The sequence below is a fragment of the Alosa pseudoharengus genome, unplaced genomic scaffold (assembly GCF_046254945.1).
Source record: "Alosa pseudoharengus isolate Yale_2024_CS ecotype anadromous, Long Island Sound unplaced genomic scaffold, YU_APseudo_1.1 YU_APseudo_1.1_scf_21, whole genome shotgun sequence".
NCBI classification, from domain to species: Eukaryota; Metazoa; Chordata; class Actinopteri; order Clupeiformes; family Clupeidae; genus Alosa; species Alosa pseudoharengus.
The window spans coordinates 30,196,750-30,223,607 of record NW_027468674.1 but is presented as its reverse complement, the minus strand read 5'-3'; the positions used below and the strand labels follow the sequence as shown (position 1 = coordinate 30,223,607).

Genomic DNA, 26,858 nt, shown 5'->3' with positions numbered 1-26,858 from the left:
ATGCCTATCTTGGAGAAACAATTGTCCCAAGGCCGCAAGGACAGCGCTGTAAGTTTACAGCCACTAGTAGTTTTTTATTTAGCCTACTTTTTTATTATTGTTATGTTTTGTTATTGGTTTGTGTAGCCTACCAGTTAAAATGACCTCAGGGACATGGACGTTATAATTCAAAATCCATGCACAACACTGAGATTACCATAAAATACGACTTTAAGGGAAAGACAGGAGTTTCGGCAGCACTGAGAGATGGGATTGTCCATGGAAAGTACGTGCATGTTGTGACCACTAGGGGCGAATGCTTTCAGCACGCTGGACGCTCGAAGTACTTGGAGAAAGACGGCAAACAGCTGTTGTCTCCGCCCGATGGAATGTGAATGTTTCTCTTCGTGAAAATAGCAAAGGCTGTGTTTTCATGGACATTTAAAGAAAACAATATTAAATACTCACAGGGTCAGTTGCATGGCTAAAAGGGAAATCTTAACGGAAGGAAGTGAAGTATAAGAAAAATAAAAATGTTATTCGTCCTGGATCGCTCACGGTATAGCATAATATCTAAATACTGACATTGTGGGTGTGTCTCCGGGTAAACAGAAAATGGAAAGTAAAGGAAAACATATTTATAAGACCTAGATTAATTTGGGTGCACACGAATAGTCTCCTCACAATTTAAACAACATGCGATTTTTGACCGTGAGAATGAGCTGTCAGTTCAGTGAGTGAATGGAACATCATAAAAGGTAGCCTGTCGTCCTTCAGTAAAATGATATGGCAGTCAAATTTCAAACCGATATGACCATCAATACCCTAGTAGCCTATCCCGTTGAGTAAAGATGTTGATGCAAAACATGACAGTAAATCAAAACCATGATACAATGGCAATTAATCTTACATTTCTTTCATTGTTGAATTATGCATATTGCGCTGGGCTACGTTAGTTGCGGACTGTTTACAAGTCACTTAGGGGCTATTTTTGAAGCCTCGTCATTAGCATGTTACCCAAGGACATAAGAGTTAAGGAAGAGGAAAAATGTCTTTCCCACAAGGGTTTCCAATCAGTGCATGTCTCCAAGCAATTCTCGATTAATTATGTATGGTGCTCTCTGTGAATACAAGCTCAAACGGAGATGAGAAAAAAACTTCAGAAAGATTTAAATTTTTAACAATTAAAACCTTTCTGGCTCATGAATAAACGCTGTAAGGCAATCTAATGAGAAATAAGTTGGTATATAACAACGTTCAAACGAAAGAATTTATATGTTCTAACGAAAGTGCTGTTTCTACACGTACAGGCCTTACCCAAGGTTCCGGTCCCTTCTCTGCACCAGACGCTGAATATGTACTTGCGGTGTATGAGGCACCTGGTGCCGGATCAGAAGTTCCGGGACACACAAGCCATCGTGGAGGAGTTCGGAAAAGCTGGAGGCATTGGCGAGATACTCCAGAGAAAACTGCAAGAGCGCAGGGATAGAACCGAAAACTGGGTACATTTCTGCATACAACCGCACGTTACATGGTCGGACAGGGAGTTTGTGTTTACTAGGCTTCTTCTTTTGGTAATAAATATACTCGTTAATAATTCAGTAATAGCCTACATTTGTTTTATTTGAACGGTAGCTATATGGGTTTGGCAAAAACAAACCCTTTGAGAAGGTGACGCAGGAGAGGACGAGTTGAATGAAAGAGTGTAAACAGTGTATCCAGACCTATCACATGAGCCATTCACCATTGGGGGGTTCAATCTAAACTGCCGCACGAAGCTAATGGATTTCAGATCCCCGATATCTATCATACTCCCCGCCACACAACCGCCTCTCCGCCTCCCGTCCCCTCTTCTCCGTACCTGACAAACGCTGGGTCGCCCTGTATTGATGACCAGTCTCGCTCTATTGCGCAGAACACCGTCCGTCGTCAAAGTAACTGATCGGACACCGAAGATGGACGGGGGTTAACAAAGGGCACGCGGAGCAAGAGCCCGCTGACGCACACAGTGTCCGAGACTTAGACAAATGAGTTTCCCTGTGGGTTTAAAAAAAAAAAAAAAAAAAGCATAGTAAGCCCAACCCAAAGAAGTCTCACAGATGAAAGCTTTTCTCAGGGAAGAAAATTCTTCCCTCACTGGATGACTGGTAGGCCTAACTGTGTAGCCAAAAAGGTCTCAAGAGTTGTGCAGAGAAACGTCCATTAGAGTTATTGTTCATAGGCTAAATCTATAAAGACAAAGTAAATATTTGTCATTCTGAGTAAAATATAGGTAGTGATTTCACTACCATTGACAATCATTGGGTTCTGATGTAATATATCCATCCACCTGTTATGTGATATACTGAGTACAAAGAACTTTGATGATATATCGCTTTTGGTTGCACTATGTGCATAAAAAATGTGCTATCTACAGTAAATACTAACTATTTTACAAATCATATAGCATCTAAAAAGAATATCTTCACCCAGGCCATATAGACTAACCTGATGACACTTTAAACTTATGTTGATCAACCAATCTTTACATATATTTGCACTTTATGATATTAAAACAGCTGTACAATCACATATGACAAATACATCTCTTGAATCTTGAAAACTTTTTTTCTGTGTTTCAGGTGTACGACTATTGGCTCCATGATATGTACTTGAACAACCGATTAGCACTGCCAGTAAACTCCAGTCCCGTCATGGTCCTCCCAAAACAGTTCTTTACAGACAGAAAGGACTCGCTCAGGTACATACCACACTGACAGTGTGTTTCTACGAGCTGATTAGTTCAGTCAGCTCTGCCAGGTTATCCTAATCAAATGTAACCAGTCCATCAATAATGACTTTACAGTCTAGAGCTGATGCTACATCAGGGAACTTTTTGAGCAAGGTTGTTGGGCAATATTTCTTAATCATCAGCAGGCAAAAGTTGTTGAGCAATATTTCTTAATCATCAGCAGGCAAATGTTGTTGGGCAATATTTTTTAATCATCAGCAGGCAAATTTTCATGATCATCCACCCAGAACACTTTGGGCCAAATAACTTTCCCATGTAAGTATCATGTGGCGGAAGTGGAGGCTTCACAGTTATCACGGTGCTGTAGTCAAATTATCTGCTCTTACAAGATAGCGTCCTTGTCAGGATTTTCCAATGTATACACTCCATTCAACTGTTTACATACAATATAGATTGTTGGTGCATGTTTGAAAATGTTAGCACTATGCCAATAGTTCACATGTACATTTGAACCAAATTCTCTAGTAGTGATAGCCCGTATTTGTTCAGTTGATATATTGTTATGGTGTACAATACATTGTACATCTGACTTTTTGAGACTAGATCAAAGATGGAGTCACATGGATTCAGAGTCACAGTTATTGCCTTGACCGGCGAGTTGGGTATACACACATACTGTACATGGCCCAGTTGAGGCAGTTGATCTGATTCACACCAAGGACAAGGCCCCGCACCGGGCTTTAAATCTCGGCCCCTTATTAAAAGGCCTGTGGTCTGTTAGAGGCACACAGGAGTTCAGCCGGGCGACTGTAACTCACCATTAGCTTTTGTCAGCCCATGGCTCACTAAGTGAATGTTTCCAGGGCATGGGAGAAACGGAAGGAGGGAGGGAGAGGGGGATGGAGGGAGAGAAGGGAGGGGAGTGGGTTAGGGTGATAGACAGAGAGAGAGCGAGCGAGAGAGAGAAAGAAAGAAAGGGATGGAGGGAGGGAGAGGGATGGAGGGAGAGCGGGGAGGCTGGTTGGCGGGGCACTGACACGGGCTTTTATTTGATGGGGCGCGACAGCACTAAGCATCCCTGAGAGACTGCTGGAAAAGCTGAGCAGCCACAGGCTCTCTCACTTCATTCTCTCTCTCTCTCTTCCTCTCTCCATCTCTTCCTCTCCAACTCCCCAGCTCTTTCACTCTCTCGCTTTCTCTGTCTCATTTTTGTCCTCCCTCTGTCTGTCACTGTCTCTCTTCCTCTTTCTTTTAGTCTCTACTCTCTCTCTCTCTCTCTCTGTTTATTTTTCTGTGTATCTTGTTCTCTTACTATCCCTCTCACATTGCCTCTTTCTATCATTCTTTTTCCCTTCCACCCTCTCCCTCTCCCCGCTCTCTCTCTCTCTCTCTCTCTCTCTCTCTCTCTCTCTCTCTCTCTCTCTCTCTCTCTCTCTCTCTCGGTTATTGATCTACCTTTGAACACAACAGGCCTGAGACAAATGACACAAACCATACGACTTGACTTGTGTCTGTGCTCTTTTTCTCCTCCCATCCACTCCCTCCATCTCTCATCTCTCCCTCTCTCTCTCTCTCTCTCTCTCTCTCTCTCTCTCTCTCTTACACACACACACACACACACACACACACTCACACACACATAAGCACAGACACACACACACAAGTATGAGCATGTGTACACACACACACACACACACACACATGCGCAGACACACACACACACACACACAAAGACAGTGAGAGAGATAGAGGGAGAGGCAAACACGCCCAGCTCCTGTGTAGCCTGGTAATCCAACAATAATTTCATTACCAGACCTAGATTGGACAGCACAGGAGGGTGGAGTGTGTACAGTATTATAGTGTGAGAGTGTGCATGTTTTATGCCTTTACAAGAATGAGATGAAACAAATGAAAGGATCTACAAGCTTAGAAAAGAGCAAATTTTTTTCATTAAGCATTAGTTTTCGATTAAAAAAATATAGGTAAAAAACAGCTGAATATAACTATTACTAAACTGTGATAAAATAGCTTCACGATGAGATGAATGGAGGAATGGATGAATGAATGACTATATTCTATAGACTGGACTTACAACACACTTGTATCCTGTGTTAAACTCTCTCCAAACACTCTGCACACAGTTGATACATCACCTATAAGCTATTTAATCACTGTCATCAACAATCTTGTTTTTTTAGTCTATAACTAATGTACAAGTTCCTTTCACTAAACAGAGCATCAACACATTGGTTTTGTTTGTACCCAAGTGAGCTACAGTCAGTGTGTTCCTCTCCTTTCTGCTCGTTACAGATTCGCTGCTCGTCTTGTTGCAGGAGTTCTGGAGTATAAGGCGATGCTCGACACGTAAGTGCCCATCCTGCACGCTCCCCAGTGTTAACATATGGACTATGTGAATCAGGGACGGAGGGGGACACTATATATTACTATATATTACTATTACTATATATTGTCCCCTCTTTTTGGAATTCATGTTACTTGGAGTTGATATATACGTTGATTATTACAGTAATAGTATTTTATGATCTGCATAATTACTAGTAGCTGAACATTGTTGTAGGCAATTATATAAAATGTATTATGCGGCCCTTCACAATGGCAGTAGAACACTCCATTGACTTGAATGGGATTTCCCAACGTTCTAATATATTCATGTAATCACCGCTGAAACATATGGTTACCGGCTAATTATGACAACGGGTTTTGTGCTTCTAATTTACGTCTTTCATATTACTCCTCAAGTAGTTTGGTCACTTGCAATGGAACTTCATTCAAAAGTGAAAGCAGACAGTTGATCTGCTGTGTTCTAAAGAATGTTTGATTCAAGTTCAGCGTGTGTTGCAAACTATTTGTTTCTCAGCAAAAGCCACGATGAAATGGTAGCAAATAAATGTAAAGACACATATCATGTGTAGTTTATTTTTTCGTTTTGCCAAGTAGCCATATAATAAGTGGGATAATTTGAACGCCAGTCATCATTGGGAAAATAAGTCCCTTCAAGCCGATAATGACCGGCGTTCCATACATTATCCCTTACATATAATGCATATATAAGAGGCCTGTAGACACGCTGATTTCTGATTACTAGACTATGAATGCATTTGTTATGTTGTAAGACATGTTAAAGAAATGAATGACAGACGACATACGCACAAATTCATCATCTAAAATGGTACTTGGAGTGTGGAGGTCTCTGCCAAGTTTCACTTTAGGGAAAATACTTTGAGGTTCTCTTTGAGTCAGATAGTGTGGCAGTTAAGCACAAAAAATTATCAATTTGTTATAAAAGCATCAAATTTGGTATAAAAAGTCACAAAGGGGGTCTGATCAGAATCGTAGGTGGCTCGGAATTAAAAATGGCCGCCAAATATAGATTTTGTGAGGTGAAAAGGGATTGAAAGCAGGAACTAACAATTAATACAGATACATATTTTACCATAGGCCTACATCTTCGTCATTCTTCACATATACTGATCAGGGCCGGCTCTAGGCAGGGGCCAGGGGCCCCTTCTAATGCCTTAAAGGAAAACTCATTTTTCACATAGATCTCTGTTTCTCAAAGTCACACTGAGTAGCCTACTGTCAGTATGACAAAAAAAAAATCGGTGCTACCAGGCTTGAGTTGCTGCAGCCAACAGCAAGAGTAGCCAGGCAGCTACAGTGCGACACTGCATGATTTTACAGTAAAGATCCCAGAGTGTAGCACTGTAGCTGCCTGGCTACTCTAACTGAAAAGCCAGGCAGCTAGAGTGACATAAATAATTGTAATTATTTAAGATTAGGTTGTTGCACCGTTTATGTTTGTGTCACTTAAGAATAAGTTTGAAGATAAGAAAGAGGTCGAGTAAGAAAGTGAGGAAATGTGTAGGCTTACTGTAAATAACATAAGTATAGGCTTACATTTTGACACAGCACAGACTAAACCACATTTTCCTTTCTCTGCTTTTACCTCATAGACCTAATAGAAGATAGCCTACACTTACACAAAGATAATGGCAAACTATTCTGGCAACGTCTCATTCCATAACTGTTTGCATTTTTAATCACATTATTATGACCATTAAATGTATGCTATTTTGCACGCTAAAAGCTGATTCATCTCAAGTAAATACAATAAAGAATGGGAACGTAGTTGGATAATTGTATTCTAAGTTGTAATTCCCCTGTATGTCCTCTTGGTGACCTCAGTGAAAAGTACCTGTTAAGACGCTCTTAGCCAGTAACGAGAACTCTGGAGCACTCGTAGATCTACGAGTGTTTTCACAACACTCTTAAGCTACGATGGTTTCGGGAAACAGTCGGCAAATGTTAAGACGTTCTTACGAGGGACTGTATGACGCTCTTAAGCTTACGAGGCTTTTGGGGAATGGGGCCCAGACTGGTTGTGATCATTGAGAATTATCAATATTGAGATTCAGAAAGAGGATCCAGTGCAAGATGAGTAACTTGTAGGTTGCTCACACACATACAATTCACTTCCTCTCATACCCTCAAGTTTCTTGAGAACTTTAGTCATCTATTCGGAAAACACCACCGGTTATGTGGTTGCCCAGTAATATTGCTCAATCAGGGCATACATTGACAATGTCAGACTTGGCTACTTTGTACCGCTTGTGTCACTTCAGTTGTGACATTTTGACTGCATCTCTGATACAGTATTTAGGCTACGAGATGTAACAGACGGGTCAGCATAGGTTATCTGTTGACACCAGGTGATCTGTTAGATCTGTTGATAACAACATTTGTGCGAGAGGGACAGGACAGTGGCCATCAGGCAAATGCAAGCAGTAGCCTACTGGAAGATGGGGCAAAGCATGGGGTGAGAGACTCCTGGTGGATGCCAGAAAGCAACTGCAAGGACCGCAGTGTATTGGTCCACTGTTGTGAGGCTAGATATTGTATTGTATTTGGAGTGTGAGCACAGCAGTGAAGAGGATTGACAGAAGAATGTGGTGGTATTTGTTGAGGCTTGCATCAAGGGCTTGCATTTTGTTTGGTTATGTTGCTGATCAGGTCATAGAAGGCCACAGCAATGAAGTAGCCTGAGTTTACACATGCTGCCTTGCGTGCGATTTTCACATCTCAATGAGATGAGGTCTGTTGTTAGCCAGGCTAGCAATGAAGATAGAGAGGATTGACAAAAGAATTTGTTGCTATTTGTTGGTGCCAACTTCAAGGGTTTTCATAATTTGGTTATGTAGCTAATCAGATCATAAATGGCCACAGCAACGAAGATGAATGACAGAAAACATTTTTGGAAGAGGTGGGTCTGGGATGCCGGACACTATTGTTGAGCCTTCTGGAGGTGTTTTGGGCCTAATTCAACAAAGATGAACACAGACCCCAAAGAAATGCTATCGAAGGCTGATCTGTTGGTGATGCTCTTTTTTCTGCAACGAAGATTGCTTTGTTGGTGATTTTGTTTCTGTTGCATTGGTTCCTTGGTTGGGAAGTCCAGCTGCTGGCAGTGCATGCAGTGATGTAAAGGAAGGTCTTTACTGATCCTGAGTACCACATGTGCCACATTTGCAACTACACCGCGGCAGCCAACTGTGCATTGTAGTTGTATTTTGTGTGTCATGTTGTGTAATGTTAGATAGCCTTTGTTGTTGATTGGACACGGTGGGAAATCCCCTACCTATAGCACAAGGAATTCCACACCTCTCCTGTGCATGTCTGAAATAATAGTGCACAGAGTCTAATACTGGACTAAAGGGCTTGGAGAATGTTTTGCATATGACAAAGAACACACATCTGAGCTCAATAATGAGGTTACTTTAGCTCAGTGATCCAGGGTTCACAGTTAGTGCGAGTTCATACACACTGTGCTCACAGTATGTGGAACATTGCTCTCAATTAGGCAATCTGCTTGATGCACACATACTGTATTTGCATACTGTATGTGCATACTGTATTTGCCTGTGGCACAGTGTACTGTATAAGCGATGATCTAGATGGGAAATCCCCTGAGATGCATGATGGCTCGCTGTGTTGTGTATCGCTTTGAAAAGACATTGCATATATGCTTATAGCTGAACCTATCAGAGCATGACAGTCTGTCACACCAATAAATGCACATATCTGATGTGTGTGCAGGGGAGGAGCTAGGCGGGGCCAGAAGGGCTGTTGCCCTTGGTGGGCATGTAACCCCACATGGATAGCATGGAACCATCGTTTTTCGTTTTGATCTGTAGCCCCCCCGCTGGACTGGACCCCCCAAAGGAGGGTAGGGCAGACACAGTTTTCTGTGAATATCTCGAAAACCGTAGGGTTTAGGAGGACCATTTTTTTTTTGTATGTTGATCTCAAGGGGCCATGTCAACCCATTCCATAACCACTCATTTCATGTATAGCGCCACCTAGTTAAACACAAAAAAGTAAAAATGAGGTGTTGTAATTGAAGGTATCTGTGACCTAACAAAGTCAAAACTGTACAAAATTGGAAGTGTAGGATCATTATGACACCCTCTGTATGCACGCCAAGTTTCGTGGAATTCCGTTCATGGGGGGCCACACAATAAATTAATTTATGTTACTATACACCAACTGGCCTGTAGGTGGCCGGAGACAGTTTTCTGTGAATATCTCGATAACCGTAGGGCCTAGGAGGTCCACCTTTTTTATGTATGTTGGTCTTAAGGGGGCATGTCAACCCATCACATTACCACTTATTTTATGTATAGCGCCACCTAGTTAAAAATGAAAAATCTAAAAATTAGGTGTTTTCATCACAATATCTCTGGCTGACAAGGTCAAAACTGCACGAAATTAAAAGTGTAGGATCATTATGACACCCTCCGAATGCATGCCAAGTTTTGTGTACTTTCGTTCATGGGGGGCCTTACAATAAAATAATTTATGTGTACATTTAGTGACGTACACCAACAAGGATTCCCGGGACACTGAAAGACCGGGGTACACAAAACTTGGTGGGCATGTACCCCCACATGGATAGCATGGAACCGTAATTTTTCGTTTTGATCTGTAGCCCCCCCGCTGGACTGGACCCCCCGAAAGAAGGGTAGGGCAGACACAGTTCTCTGTGAATATCTTGAGAACTGTAGGGCCTAGGATGACCATTTTTTTCCGTATGTTTGCCTCCAGGGGTCATGTTAACCCATTTCATGTGCACACATGTGCACAAACAGATACACACACACACACACACATACATTCACAGTAATCATACGTATGACACATACTCACACAGTAGACATATGTACGCTTGCATGCACAGGCACATACGCAGGCACACACACAAGCACGCACACACACACACACACACACACACACACGCATAACATAAACATGTACATGCACACAATTCAAGAATTTCTCAGAATTATGAACAGGCAAGATGGAGGTGGGGTTGTATAAAATTTATTTTACATGTGAAATCTATGAACTAATCATGTTTTGGTACTTGTTGTCTAGCAGATATCAGTGAGAATTGAGTGTGGATAATGCAATTTAGTGAGACAGTTAGAATCATATAGGCCTTTCAGCGTGATTTATTTTTGTGGAAAAAATGTGCTGGACTGGGCGGCGGTCATATTTTGTACCGCTCTGCGGTACATCTAGTTTGTCATGGCCTAATTTACCAACGTTAAATATGTTCTGTATTGAAATATACATTCTTAATATGATGAATGGAAACATTATGACACACTGTAAAAGCAATTCACTCACCCATCCAAATAGTCATCCACACAGGTTACTCCCTAACTCACACACACCTCACATGTGTAGCCTACCTCCCCACTCACTCAATAGCAGTTGCTTTGTAAGCAGGACTGTTGGGACAGTATTGCCAGTTAGTAAACTCATTAAATTCAAAACCAGTGTTCACTCTTACTTTTCCTCTGTAAGAGAACAAAGGCCACTTTGTTTGTCTTTGGGCTTGTGATTGATTATAAGTTATTTTAAACTTTTCAATATGTAGAGTATGATTTATTGATACGAATAATATATTGAAAAAGCATGATTGATGGCATATTACATTGCATCAGGGCCGATGTAGACATGGACAGGGGTGGGCTGTAGATGACCCTTTTCACCAATAAAACAAGCACAAGTCTATTTGCTCCCACCCATATTAACATTTAACACAAATCAGTTCATGAAGAACCGTTCCAACTGCTGCTTATCTTGGCTTATTTGTCAGATAGCAAGCTGATGAACGTGGAGAAATGTTTGAGTCAGTCCATGTCATCAAGTAGCCTACTGCAAATCCAAACTTGACAAATGACCAAGTTTCAAATCTGCCAGAAAACACGAGAATCCCAAGTTGTTGTCTGACAAGTGAGACCAGACCTGCAGCAGACTCCTCTCGAGAAGGAAATCGTGTGAGTGGAGACAGAAACAAAAAACCTTCAAACTGAGCAGGAGAAATTGGAGGTGGAAAAGGTTAAATTGCAATGGGAAATCCAGCTTTTACGAAACCAGATGAGCCATAACTTAACCAATGTTTTTGAAGAGGAGTGTTCCTTTTGTATTTTGTAGCCTAACATTTTTGTACGAATATAGGGCATACAGTAGGCTATAAATAGGCTCTAGCCTAATACAGCTAGCCTATACAGATAGCCTATGGCAATCATAAATAGCCTAATAATAAAATACTGACTGATGAAATTAATTGATATTGGTTAGCCTGTTTATGGCGCTCGGGGAGCAGTGAGGGGTTAGGTGCCTTGCTCAAGGGCACTTCAGCCTACTGGTCGGGGTTCGAACCGGCAACCCTCCAGTTACAGGTAACCAGTAGGCCATGGCTGCCCCAAGCATTGAACATTGGTCTGGGTTTCATTGCATAACCACAGACACACACATGGAAGTGTGCTATTAGGCATTAGGCCTGCAAGGCTTTGACGATGTATGAGCAGAAGTCGTCCAGCAACATCCTCCTGAGCTGCAGGGATCACAGGAGCATCTTCCTCTTGAACAGGCAGGTGATTGTGCCTTGCTAGGGGTACCCGCTTGTTGATACAAATGTTATGCAGGACAGTGCCAGGGGCTTTGACCGTGCAGACCCTCTCTGGGTGCATCCTCATCTCCCTGTGAGGACAGTGATTAAACCTATTGAAACAGATTGTGGTGGATTAGACTAGCCCTGAGAGATTTCCCTATGTAGACCAGAGATGATCTTTTCCCATAGGCCTAGACCTTTATTATTTGTGAACCATCGGACAATGCTTGCTGTCCATGGTGCTGGTAAGTTTTCACTTACCTGTGCTTAAGCACTCTGATGCAACACTCAACGAGCGACCGAGTAGTGGCATGGATGTTGATTGAGTGATAACCTTTCCTACTGACCTACAGGTAGCCTACTCGTGCTCAGATAGTGCCTGGATACGCACATGAGTTCCGTCGATACAGCCAACTATTCCAGGAATACCCGAGGCCTGGGGAAACCGATGTTTCATAGCTCTGGCCTTGGCCTCAGTACGGAAGTGAACATAATGAGGTAGACTTGCATACCACAAGACTCAATGATATACAGGGGCGCCATGGAGTCCCTGGGCCACACTTGGGTTCAGTTCAGTTCAGTTCAGTTAGCTTTATTGTCCCAAAGGGGCCAAATCTCTGTTGCCAAATTTCATTACGTGTCACCCATGGGAACCACTGAATACTTGGCAAGGGGTGGGGGAGCATGACAATTTAATAATTGATCTGATGATTTAAAATCAGGACCCCTGCCAGTTCATACACCAAATGTGAAATTAATCTGATGAATCTTCCAAATTTGGTGTGTAAAGCTGAAAGTATATGCCAACCACGAGACTTGTGACAGTAACATAAGGGGCGCTATGGAGTCCATAGGCCACACTCGGGACCAAGCCTTTGTCCAAGACAGATTTATCGTTCACCTGTTGTGAGTGCAACATTTTATGAGTTTTCGCTCATGGGAACTACTTCAAAAAAGGCAAAGCACGGCAGGATATTCCCAGCTATAATAATAATAATAATAATAATAATAATAATAATAATAATAATCCTTACAGAAACAAAAGGCCTTTCGCATCTCGATCTGGTGCTCTGGCCCTAAATATAAAATCTATATATTTAAATTTCATATAATGTATGGGTTAATATGTGCATTTTATGATATGTATATTATTTTATGTATATAAAAGTGTGAAATTCTTTTAAATGTAAACATACATGTAAATTCATGTACACAAATGTAACTGTAAACAAACGTCATGTTTGACTGTTGTCACTCGACTGTGCTGTGTGTTGCTTTCCCCCAGAGGGGCTCTGCCTGCGGAGAAGGCACGCGGCCAGCTGAGTCCCGGCGTGCAGTGGGACTCACTCTGCATGGAGCAGTACTCCCGCGTCTTCAGCTGCTACCGCCGACCCGGCCTGAAACAGGACACGCAGCTCAACTACCGGACCAGCGCCGGATCCCAGCCGGAATATGTCATAGTGGCCTGCAAGAACCAGGTCAGACACAGTCACAAAGTATGGTCAACACCAGAGTAACATATCAAAGATGGGGATCTGCCATTGATATACACAATGCATATACACTATGCATGGTTAACTCAAAAGTACTCAACAAGAGCCAGGTCAGACACAGAGTATGGTTTACACTAATTTAATATACAGTATACTAGACGGGTTAGGGTCATAGATGGTAAAAGTACACACTTTCCTTACTCAAGTAGAAGTACAGATGCTTCTGTAAAAAATACTCTAGTAAAAGTAAAAGTGGAGTTCAAAATACAGGTTCTGAAATGTAAATGTAAAGTATGAAAGTAAAAAGTCTCCAAGCCTTTTTGAGGGACTATTTTAATAGTTGTTACTGTTAAAAGAAGCGAACTGTAACCGACAATGGCATATTTAAGCAATAAGCCCCGAGAGGCCGTACTGTATAAGTATAAGTATAAGTATATATACTCTTTTGATCCCGTGAGGGAAATTTGGTCTCTGCATTTATCCCAATCCGTGAATTAGTGAAACACACTCAGCACACAGTGAACACACAATGAAGCACACACTAATCCCGGCGCAGTGAGCTGCCTGCAACAACAGCGGCGCTCGGGGAGCAGTGAGGGGTTAGGTGCCTTGCTCAAGGGCACTTCAGCCGTGCCTACTGGTCGGGGTTCGAACCAAATTTTACAACAGCTAAGGGCTGTTGTTAGGGACGATGCGCTCGCTAGCTGTTGTAAAATCAGTGTAACCTGCAGACTCGAGCGGCTTATTGCTTTTCTAAAACTGTTACTTTAAATACCTGGCAAAGTTTAATAAAGTAAAGACACAGCAACGAGAAATGTAATGATTTATTCATAGATAGTCATTCTTCCACCAAGAAATATATTTACTCTATCTGAATGGTTGCCAAGCAACGTCGAGACGCAGCTACTTGAACTTTTGTATCAAGTTATGGTAGCGCAGTAATATAGAACGAAATGTGGTCAAGGTGTATGTTTATGCTGGATTTTACAACGGCATTGAACGTGATTCAGCCAATCACAATCAAGGAACGGAACTATCAGTTTTAGAATCCCATTTAACAACTGCAACTTCTGATCAAATTTAGAATCGTAGGCACCTCGGATTTGGTCTTCTGACCCATGGTGGCCATTTTTAAAAATGGCTGACAAATATGGGTATCTTTAGGTGAAATGGGATTAAAATAGGGTGACCAGATGTCCCGAAAAATTCGGGACAGTCCCGAAATCCCAGCAGTTGTCCCGTATCCCGAATCCTGCCCTAACTGTTGTAATTATACTAGAGCAGAGTCTTGAGTAGATATTGTCTGATAGAACATTAAAAACTGTTCATGGTGGTTGGCTGCTCATTGCCTGCAGCAGTCCTGTATCTTTTACAAAAAAGAAGTGTAGCATAGGAACTGGTGCGAATTGATAATAAGCTAATTGATAATGAAATCATTTTCATTCATTGTTGACATGGAGGCTCAGGCTCGTGATGAACATGCCGCTGAAAAGCATAAACGAGTAGCAAGTTGCAGCCATGAGGACAGAGAAAGTGCAGGCAGCCATGAGGAGTGATGCATAAAATGACTTTTAATGACGTTGCTGATGTGTTACACAAAGCTACAACAACACAATCATTGTGTGTCCTGAATGACCAGCGGTTTACATGCACTGTTAAAGCACTATGAGTAGGCTATTTTCTGGTTTAGACTACCTAATGATGAAGTTCATGTAGGCCTATAATGCTATAACGACAACAAATTATTATTATTATTATTATTATTATTATTATTATTTCGGTGAAGGATGGACATAGAGACAAAAGGACTGGTTGCCTTTGTCGGTGCCCTTTTTTCAGTGAACTTGGTGCACACAGGTAAACTTGCTCATTTTTTTTTTCATCTTCGTTGAACATGTTTTCACTGTAGGGGAGTAAAATAAAAAGTTGTTCGAAAAATAAATACTTAGGTAAAGTACAGATACCTGAAAATGCTAGTACGGTACACTGATTAATACTTGAGAACATTATAGTGGCCAGTAAGAACCAAGTCAGACACAGCCACTGAGTAAAAGAGTTTCATATCAAAGATGGGGTTAAAGGTTAATGAAGTATCTAAACTTGATACACTATGCATGGTTAAAGGAACACGCCACCCAAAATCAGTAGTGATATATGTTCCTACCGTAACTTTCACAAGTTGAGTCGTACCTCTCCCGCGTCGGTAGGTGCACTCAAACGCTCTGTCGCGCGGCGCGAATGTGTTAGCATGTTGCTATGCTAGCGGGCTCTGCCGTGGCCGTAGCGAGAGGCACATAGCAGTATTCAAACACCTCCATGTTTTACCTACTTAAATACAGTTGCACGAGTAGTTGATGAAAAATGTTAGGGCACACAACATGAAACGTGACGATTTTCCAAGCGAATAAACATGAGAACTACAATGTGTGGCGCAATAGCACTTGGGAGTACTTCGACCTAGCGTGGTAATATTATTAACACCTAATTGTAGATCCTATCCACCACAGAGTTTAGAATCCATGCTGGATCGACCCAAACATTGTAGTATGTAGTATGTAGTATGTTTATTCGCTTGGAAAATCGTCACGTTTCATGTTGTGTGCCCTAACATTTTTCATCAACTACTCGTGCAACTGTATTTAAGTAGGTAAAACGTGGAGGTGTTTGAATACTGCTATGTGCCTCTCTCTACGGCCACGGCAGAGCCCGCTAGCATAGCAACATGCTAACACATTCGCGCTGCGCGACAGAGCGTTTGAGTGCACCTACCGACGCGGGAGAGGTACGACTCAACTCGTGAAAGTTACGGTAAGAACATATATCACTACTGATTTTGGGTGGCGTGTTCCTTTAACACGAGTACAACACGTCAGCAAGAATGAGCTGGCTGGTTCTTTAAATTGAAATAGTTGGATTCTGCACGGAATCTCTGACTAGGGCAGTTGTCAGTGATCTGGATATCGCAGTACACATCAGGAATCAGGTGAATGAACTACTTCAGGTTAACATGCACATTTCCCATCAGGGGCTAAAAAAAAGACAGAGAACAGGACCAAGTCTGCGAACTGCCTTCAGTACTATAAATAACATACACAATATACTTGCAGATATTACATGAACAGGTACCGGAATATTGGCAAACACTGATTTGAATCAACTTGTGTGGCGCTGCTCTGCAATAGGAAAATATTTTGTTTAGTAGAAAATTATAATAAGGCAGTGAAACACTTTTCACACACCTTAGAGTGTGGACAAAAGAAAATATATACTGTGCTTGTAAATGATGCCTTTACAGTAGGCACTGGATAGAACAGGTCTGTTCTACTGGTTTTTTGCAGCTGTGTGTTGCATCAAATTCCGGTTAATCATCCACATCTGAGAGCATGCCAGAACACCACACACGTCACCTATTAGGACCTGGAGACAACACACACCACACACACTCACATAGACACTCACACACAAATCAACAAACAGATACACACAGATGAACACACTTACTCATATTCAGACACTCATATAGAGACACACACACTCAAAGACACACACACACACACACACACACACACACACACACACACACACAAACCCATAACTGGAAATGATTTCTGAGGGAAATCTCCACACAGCCTGGTGAGTCCTTGCCTGTGTGGCAAAGATACAGGGCCGGGTCCGCTAACCAAATTACAGCTGATTGGATCTGCCACTTTGTCTGAGAGTCCACCGCCAGCAAAAATAACCCAAACACACTCAACGACTCTCTCCTACAACTCTGCGCTCACAGGCTGGCCATAGAAAGGCCAATAAATGACCCACTTATTAAGCTTAATCATGAGCTTTTAATCAGAAAAAAGGGCGTTTTAGCTTAAATGAGTGCATCCTGCAGCCCACCGATTGGCTGAAGAGGAAGCCACAAAGCATTGATTGGTGTTGTTGAGATGTCCTGTCACGACATCAAGTGGCTGGACGATGAAAATAGATTTTGGAGACCTATCATTGTGCTGATGTCAAACACTAGCATTATTTCTTGCTTATGCTATCTTGATTTCACTGTTATGATTTGTTTTCAAATTAGTTTGGATCAAACAGGTCCACTATATTACTGATATGTCTTACGACATCACATGGTGGACGATGACTAGATTTTGGAGACCCATCGATCAATACAAATCAATAGATTTTGGAGACCTATCATTATAATGTTGTTAAAGGCTATTACTATGTCTTGCTTATTATGATGATCTTGCTTATTATGATTTGTTTTCAGATTATTTTGGATCAAACAGATGCACTATATTATTTCCTTCACCTCCCCTCACCTGGCACTTTTGTCCTCCTCAGTTCTTCGTCTTAGACGTGGCGGTGAAGTCCCGTAAGCTGGGCGAGGCGGAGCTGCTGGTGCAAATGGAGCGCATCTCCAAGATGGCGGAGAACGCGGAGGAGAGGCTCCCCGCCATGGGCCTCCTCACGTCCGACGGCCGCACCGACTGGGCTCAGGCCAGGGACATCCTTGTGAAAGGTGCGACCTCTGTACAGGCGGTGGACTGTGAGGACAAGTTCATCGAAGAATCACAAAGAAAAGTGTTTTGAAGTGGTTTCATGGTTTTTTATGCGCCCAACGTTGTCTTCAAGGCAGCGCTGCCTGAAAGGCACTAGGGTTAGGCATGGGTTGGGGTTAGGTTTAGGATTAGGTGCCTTTAAGTCAGCGGTGGCAGCGCTGCCTGGAAGACGATGTTGGGGGCATAAAACACCATCGAGCTTTGAAGTTCAGCAGTAAAACAAAAGCATATACTGTACTTACACTTATACTTAGTCATTTGACTGATGCTTTTATCTAAAGCAACTGAAATATGCAGACATCCCAACCTGCAAAAAGCTATTTCAGGGAGGTAACACCCCCCCCCCCCCCCAAAATAAATAAATAAATAAATAAAATAAATAAATAAATAAATAAATCACTTTAGCCTTCTTAGATACTGAAATAGTGATGAATAGCCTGTGTTTGTTAATTAATTGTCTCTACTCAGCACACCAAATAAGGCCTATTAGAAATTGTGGTAGTTTGGTCTTTATAGCCTTGGCAAATAACCATCTGGTAGGCTAGTCCTGAATAATATGCACATGAAATGACAGTTAATCTCACCTCAACATGTTTTTTAAACATTTAACCCGCCATGGGCAATGCTAAAGTCACTGTTACAAACAGTGCAGCATGCAAGACTATCATTATTTTGAACTCTTATGAGACAAGGGTACACTTTCGTGTAGTCTGATGTGAAATGGGTCCTTTTTGGGGGGCACTCTGCCTCTGCCATGACGCTCCTGTTCCTACTGAACTGAACTGAAACAGGCCAATCAGGATGCTCTCTCTCTTGAACAGGCACACACGCACTACCCCTCTCTCTCCATTCCCGTCGTGTGCGCGCTACACTCAGATGCACACACGATTTGAAGTTTCGGTCTCGTGTGCGCGCTCTTGCTCGCTCGCTCTAGATTCCGGGAGATTTTATGTAATTTGCGGGCATCAGGGAGCCGTTATCAATATGCGGGAGACTCCCGGAACTTCCGGGAGACTTGGGATGTCTGAATATGTCAAGTAATACAAGGGCCAGTCACCCCCGAACAACTCGAGTTAAGTGCCTTGCTCAATGGCACAACAGTACTGATAACCGGTACTTGAATGATGATTCACAACTTGTCTAGCTGCTGCATGCTAGCCCAGGTCCTTAGCACTACCACCACCCTCACCACCCTTTTTTAATAGCCCTTTGTGTATTTATTTATTCATTTATTCTATGTTTTATCTCTAGTTTTATGAGCATTATGACTGGCTTGTGGCTTACTGTTCATCTTAATGCCTCTACTATATATCCCCCCTTTTTAATTGAATTCAATTAAACTCAATTTTTTTTGTCAATCTCCCTCCTTTTCTTTTTTGTAAGATGGCCTTACCTGTGAAGCACTTTGGGTCAACGTTGTTGTTTTAAATGTGCTATATAAATAAAGTGACTTGACTTGATTTGACCCTCGTGGCATTATCGTAGAAGCTCCTCAGGAGAGAGAATGGGTCCTTCATCAAGGCTCATGATTTATCAAGGATTTCCCCTAGATGTGTACTGACACAGTCCCTCTCTCTGCATTGATCAGACGGCACCAACCGAGAGACGCTGGACATGATTGAGCAGTGTGTGTGCGTGGTGTGCCTGGACGAGCCGTGCGCCGTGGAGCCCACAGACTCTAACCGCGCCGTCTTCATGCTGCACGGCGGGGGCCACGACAAGAACGGGGCCAACCGCTGGTACGACAAACCAATGCAGGTTAGACGCCACAACAACAAACCAGAATCGGTGTGTGTGTGTGGGGGGGGGGAGGAAGACATTGGACTGTAATAGTTTTGGGTCTTTCTAAAGGCTTATTTGTTCAACATGCATTTAGTTTATTAAGCCTTTGTTATGCGTTATGGTTTGTATAGTATAGTATTTATTTATTTTCATTAGGCTATTGATTGAATTGACATTGTTGTTTATTATTGTTGTTCTCCTTAATGTAGTCTTAACAATTTTAAATTGTTTACTGTTAAATTTAACTATTGTATTGTTATTATGTGTATGTCGGTTGGACAAAAGCATCTACTAAAATGTAAATAGAGGTGATAGACAAAAAGGGAGAAAGAAAGGAAGATAAAAGTGTTTAGGTGCTACAGTACGTAGGGTAGTTAAGTGGTTGAAACAATGGTCCAATTGTCTTAATAAGTAGTTAAAGTGTCCATATAAGCTGTCTTCTCTTGCTTTCAGTTTGTTGTAGGAGCTGATGGTGTGTGTGGCGTGGTGTGTGAGCACTCCCAATTTGAGGGCATCGTTCTGGTGCAGTGCACAGAGTACCTGGTGAAATACATGTGAGAAAGACAGCATGCATTTACCAGTTACACACACACACACACACACACACACACACACACACACACACACACACACAAACACACACACACATACAAACACACACACACACACACACAAACATACAAACATACAAACGCACACACACACACACACACACACACACACACACACACACACACAAACACACACACACACAAATGCACACACACACGCCTCTTTCACATGACCCCATTCACTCTTGTTCATTATAGTCAGTTCAGGCCCACCCCTAGGAGTGCTAGAAAGCCCCAGGTTGTTCCAGGGAGATCCTCCTACACAGACTGACTCCACATGCCGTGTTTTTATTGTCCCACAGATCGGAAAGCCCCGGTAAGCCTGTCTTGGCCCCGGCGGGCGTCATGGACCTGCCCGTCCCACGTAGGCTCCAGTGGAAGTGCTCGCCACAGATCCAGGGCCTGTTGGCCTCCTCAGCAGACAGACTGCAGAGGTGGGAATTGGGGAGCAGGAGTCATTTCAAAAACAAGCAACTGAAAGGGACTGCAGAGGTGGTGGGGAAGGGTGGGTGGGGGTAGCTACTGGGTTCAACTCAATGGGCTGGTTTTCCAGACATGGATGAAGCCTAGTCCTGACTAAAAGAAAACTTAGATGAAAATCTACAATGAAAATAGCTTTTAGATTAGGACTAGACTTACTCTATGTACCGGAAACTGGCTGAATGACTATAAAAAGCATGGACACTTTGAACGCATCTCAAAAAGAAAAGCAACCAGTTTCTGGCTGTCCCACATTCTGTTTAGTGAGCATGTTCTGACTTCAAACAGCACTTCTTTTGCACAGAATCTGCCCTGAGTCTAGTTGAGCCAGACATCCTTCAGCATGAACACTGTTCTATTCAAATGAGCACAGGGTGTTTAGTATGCTGTAATAATCTATAGACTAATCTATAGCCATTCTTTGATAGGTTGGTGAGAAACCTGGACATGGATGTGCACACATTTAAATCTTATGGGAAAGAGTTTATCAAGAAACAGAGGATGAGTCCGGACGCCTACATACAAGTGGCTCTGCAGCTGGCCTTTTATAAGTGAGTATGCATGGCAGTATTCTTTATAACCATGAGGCATACTTTTCACTATACTTCGTACACTGCATACACATTTCTTCTTCAACTTTAACCCACATTTTTTTTCATACTGCGTAGTAACTCAGTTTTCCTCTCCGTAAGTTACAATTTGCGGCATACTTCATACTAAACTCTGCATTTAACCCACTCTCCCCCAGTACCTGTCACATTTCCAACATACTGTGTACTTCATACACTGCATACTTCCTTACCCATTTTACCATACTTATAGCATGATGCTACATGCTATGCAGGTGTCAAGATATACGGAATTAATGGACAAGGCAGAGGCAAAAAACACATTGATTCCGTATATCAGGACACCTCAAAGGCCATTATCCCGCTTATCCCCCAGTTGCCACTATGTAAATAGGCAAAAGTCATGCCTTTATAGCAGGCAAAGGACACAAGCGGTTTAGTTAAAAAAGAAGCAGACTTGTTCAGTTTGTTGTACTACTTTCTTTGGTCCTGACAGTGATAACAGTTGTTGCTTGTTTACAGTTGATTCCACTGTTGCGAAGCCAGCTTCCAGGCTCAACCGTCCTTTACTATGGTTGTTATAGTTACCATTCAAATGAGCATTGATATGGAACGGTGATTAAACTTTTTTACCAGATCTACTTCATAGGTGTCCCGTTATACCGAATTAATAGCCACCCTACCAGCCAATCAGAAAAGATTATTTCTTCCCTCTGGGTGATAAACATGCTATAACATTGTCTTCCTTGCCACAACTCACATTTCATCATGCGGCATATGACCCTCTCTCTTACTCCACCCTCGTAGGTGTAATGCACGAGCGGTGCCCACCTATGAGAGTGCCTCCATCCGCCGCTTCCACCAGGGCAGAGTGGACAACATCCGCTCCGCCACGCCCGAGGCCCTGGCCTTCGTCAGGTCCATGACGGACGAGCTGAACATGCACACCGTGAGTCAGTCATTCCTCTCACTTAGGCACAATTACACAGGGACTGCTCCTCATGTGTCTGTGTGTGTGTTTATCTCGTAGAGACACAACAAACATTGTCTTCCCCCTGACCTCTAGCCAGACATATATTCACTGTGTCATATGATATATGTACAGTATATACGGTATATGGAGAGACAAAAAAAGAGAGAGAGAGAGCTAACTGTCTGATATTTCTCTTGCAGGATGCTGTGAGGATGACTCGATTGCGGGATGCCATCAAGGCTCAAACCGACTACACTGTTTTGGTACGTCCTGTATACCACTGTTTCTGATCCTCGCATCAGTGCTAAAGCCATTGGATTGAACTGGATGCTTCAAATGGCAACCAGTCAGGTTAACCTGAGATATTGAGTACTGGCAACACATTATTGCAACACATAAGAGAGCTTGAGTATGAATTTGTCAAGTAACCTAGTCAAGATAAATGCCGTAAGGCTTATTTTACTGTGCTTGTATAGACTTGTCACTGAAAGGGCATTAATATTTCAACTCATGCTAATATTTTAGTTTTGATATTCTATGCTGCAGACCTTTGCACACTTCAGTCCATCAAATCCAGAGCACTGCAATGCTTCACTGACATTATACAGATACAATAAACACTGTATCTGTACGCTGCTGCGAAAACTGTCAACAGTAGTCATTTAAAAAGTGAAGTTGCAGCCCTCAACTGATGTTGATGTCATGTTATGTTTGGCCTGAGCGCCACCCTCCACCTATCTACTAATCACGAAGTCAGTAGCGTTTCGGCATCCGGGTTGCCAGCTCTGCCAGTCAGGGGGGAGGGGGAGGGGATACACCGCTCTACAGTATTTTGAAAGTGATTGCAGGAACAGTTTTGGCCACAATCTTACAAACGGTTCCTTTAAGTTTTGGTGCACTCTGTAATTGACACAGTGTGAGGTTATATTTATTTTCCAATCATCTGCCAATTTTGCATGAAAAATACATATTCAGCCTTTACTTGTGTGTAATCATCTGTAATTGACTGTGAGTAATGTTTGAAGGCAATTACAGGGAATGGCATAGACAATCATTTGCTTGGACTCCGAGAGATCGCTCAGGAACTCGGCATGGACAGGCTCGACCTCTTCAAGGATGAGACCTACCTGCTGAGCAATCAGTTCATCCTCTCCACCAGTCAGGTATGCAGGGGTGCCATCACTTGTGTGAAAGTAGTATTGGCAACTTTCTTGCCAAGCACAATGTTGTATTTATTATATCCGAGACAATTCATTCGGAATGGGTCATGCAGGAAGCATTTTCTTGGTGATTGCCTCTATTAGCCTACATTTTAACACTACAATCTTATATACCATATAGTATACTCATTATAAATGTAATCAAAATGAAGCAATCCCCATCCCAATCAAACAGGCCATATATATATATATATATATATACAGCTCTGGAAAAAATAGAGACCACTGTACATTTTTCTGATGTCATCCTACGGTTCCCAAGTGACATTGGAATCAGTTGACGGTCATATTCAAATTTACAGTGGTCTCTTAATTTTGAATATGACCATCAACTCATTCCAATGTCACTCAGCAACCGTTGTCCAGAGCAGTATTATAATATTTTATTCATATTCATTGGAGTTCATATGTTTTGGAGTTCATAATTACAAGTAACCTAAAATATTTTGTCATTTAAATATTTCATATTTTTTATCTTTCCAATTATTTGGAAATGAGATCTGCATATGAGGATGTAAGTCAGGATGTTTGTTATTTAATTAGCAACCGTCCGTTTAATTCACTGCTTGACACTTACCCTGGAGACATATTTCACGTTAACATACACGTTAATTATCAAGTTAATGTTAGGAAAACTAGCTTTCGGTTAACAGAGATGCAGATCATCTGCCTGTGAGAGAGACTTTGCAACCCCCAACTCACATTTAAGGGATGGGCGTGTCCAGAAAACTCCAGTGGTTGAAGGGTTAGCAGACAACAAATAGCTCTCGAGTTTTCAGTGATAAAGGTGCAGGTTTATTTACAGTGCGCAGGTGCAATATATGAAATAACAAACAAACAAAAATTCTTTGAAAAAGAAAACAAAACCGGCCATCATAGGCATTACCAACTCACTGAACATACAGCCTCGCAGCAAGCTGACGCAGTACTCTGCCATTCCAAAACAACTCCCCCTTCCACTCTCTCTTTCTCCCTTAAATAGGCCTACCAATCAAAAGTGAATTGGTAGAGCTCACTGTCCAACAGGGTGTAATATATGAGGAATAACTATGGACCTTTTCCATACACATACATAACATATAACACAACACATAATTTTACCATACAAAGTACATAAATGGCCACACGTATACTTTACATACAGACAGGGACTTTACATGTAATAATCAAAACAAATAATAACGAACTAATTAAACACACACCAATTCACCACCCCCGCACCAAACAACCCACTTTCCACTGTCCCGGGACAGTGAATAAGGAACTGGCTCCAATGCGGTTCGTGTTTCCCCAGGGGACCAGTATTCGGACGCACCCAGCAGAACGTTGGCAAACAAGATGCGTGAGTGTTGAGTATGTTTCAAAAGTGAGTTTATTGCTACTACGGAATGAACAATGGAGCTGAATCAGTGGGTACCTCACTGTTCGCTATGTATGTTGATAAATAAATGTAGTAGACTGAACTGACATGCATTGTGGCTGATTTAAATGTAATGTTTGTAGCGGTCGCTAGCACGGTAGGCTTTGAAACGCCGCGGGTCGGTGTATGTGATGCACGTCGGGAACTGTATGCGTTTATCAGTGTAAATGCTATGTGGGAGCTGCGTGTAGGGAATTTAAGGCTCACTAACGGTGAGACCAGTGAAAGCGAGACCTTCGCTTTTCACACTGCCTAATTAATTTATTTCAACAGAACAACAGCCCACATTCTGCGTTCACTCCAGCGAGACTAGTGAAATAAATGTTCTTTAAAGTGTAACTCCAGCGAAAATTGACCCCAGGGTGTTTTTCTGCATTAAAAAACATCAAATAAGCCGTGGAGGCGGTATTTTTCGTTAATCAACCACTACAAAGCCTGCTCCGATATGTGCTACAGTATAGCCCCAAATCGCAAACAGTGGATTAGCTAACGGCCATGAGCGAAACACTTGACAAATTGCATTTTTTAACCAGTAATATTGTTTGTAGCTTGCTCAGGGTCCCTACACATAAAACGAAGCACCAACAACGTAGTTGGCGAACCCGGAGTTTATTACAGAAGACTGTAACGAACACTTACCAACAGTCCCCCTACCAGCTCTTTCAACCCAGTATCGGGCATTGCAAGGATTCGTTGTGCTGTCACGTTTGGATAATCTATTATTCGTGCTGGGGTTGGAGGAGCTGGTAGGGGGACGGTTGGGAGATGTCGGGACGGAGATTGACATAACTTACTTACTGCACAGTTCTCGCTACTGTTACAATTAGAGGGGGGTGCATTAGGACCTTTCCCAGAAAAAAACTAATTATGTTAAATTGAGCATATTCAAAGACTTATTTTAAAACGTTTAATACCTAGCTTCAGTTGGCAAGTTGGCAAAGTGGGGTGGGTTTGGTAAATAACCACAGATGGGCATCAAACACGGGTCCATGTGGGCATCGGCGCACGCTTTCACCACAGCTCCCCTCACACTCTTCCCTCTTCTAACACCATTCTTCTTCTTCTTCTTCTTCTTCTTCTTCTCCTTCTCCTTCTTCTCCTTATTCTTCTTCTTCTTCCTTCTGCCTCCCATCCCTCCAGGTGCCCACCACCATGGACATGTTCTGCTGCTATGGTCCAGTGGTCCCCAACGGCTACGGCGCCTGCTACAACCCTCAGGCCGACCACATCCTCTTCTGCGTGTCCAGCTTCCGCGAGAGCACGGAGACCAGCTCCGCCGTGTTCACCCGCGCCCTGGACCTCAGCCTGCTGGAGCTTGCCGACCTGTGCAGCAAAAACGCCGCCATCTCTGGGCCCCTCGGCACGTGCTCCTCTGCCACTGGAACCCCCACGGCAACACCCATTAAAAGTAAAATCAAGTAAAAGAAAAGATAGGAAAGTCAACCATAGCTACTGAGGCCTTCAAGTGACACACAGAGGAAGATGACCGTGTTTGTGCCCTTGAAATATATGATATACAGTATATACTTACTACTGAATCGTTCACTATTCACGATCATGTACAATATGCTACAATAGTCTTTTAATGCATATGCCGTATTTTATGAAAATGTATGTGCTTTACATATTTACAGTTACTCAACTGTGCAGATAATAGCAATATACATGCATATGGTCTACAGTAAATGTCCATAAATACTGTATACGTAGCTAAATCTAATCGGATGGATGGTGGCCATTGTCATAGAGTACGGTTGAGCAACATCAACTCACAGGAAGTCTCCCTCTCTGTCTCTCTGTCTAACAAACCCTGAGAGAGCCAGTGTTTGACTACACTATTTATGTGATTAATGTAGCTAATATAGCTCATTTAAAGTGTTCATTTAAAGCGCCTTGAAATGCTTATATGTGAAAAGCACTGCATAAGTAAATGGAATAGAACTCACTATAAATATAATATAAGAGAGACATATAAGATAATATAGGCTTACTGTATGTGAACTATACTGTACGCATTGTATGTACATACAGTATGTAACTGTAATCAATGGTTATTGTAAC

General features: G+C 42.3%; 1 protein-coding gene across 1 annotated transcript; it reads left to right on the top strand.

Moving 5' to 3' along the window:
* Window positions 1-26,219, top strand: LOC143138323 (choline O-acetyltransferase-like). Its single transcript, XM_076298819.1, has 14 exons — window positions 1-48; window positions 1,290-1,481; window positions 2,601-2,719; window positions 5,021-5,074; window positions 12,976-13,168; window positions 17,525-17,702; window positions 19,331-19,500; window positions 19,978-20,078; window positions 20,438-20,569; window positions 21,044-21,166; window positions 21,992-22,133; window positions 22,358-22,420; window positions 23,183-23,320; window positions 25,938-26,219. The coding sequence occupies exons 1-14, from the start codon at window positions 1-3 to the stop codon at window positions 26,217-26,219; spliced, it is 1,935 nt and encodes a 644-aa protein (XP_076154934.1).
* Window positions 26,220-26,858: the final 639 nt, after the last annotated feature.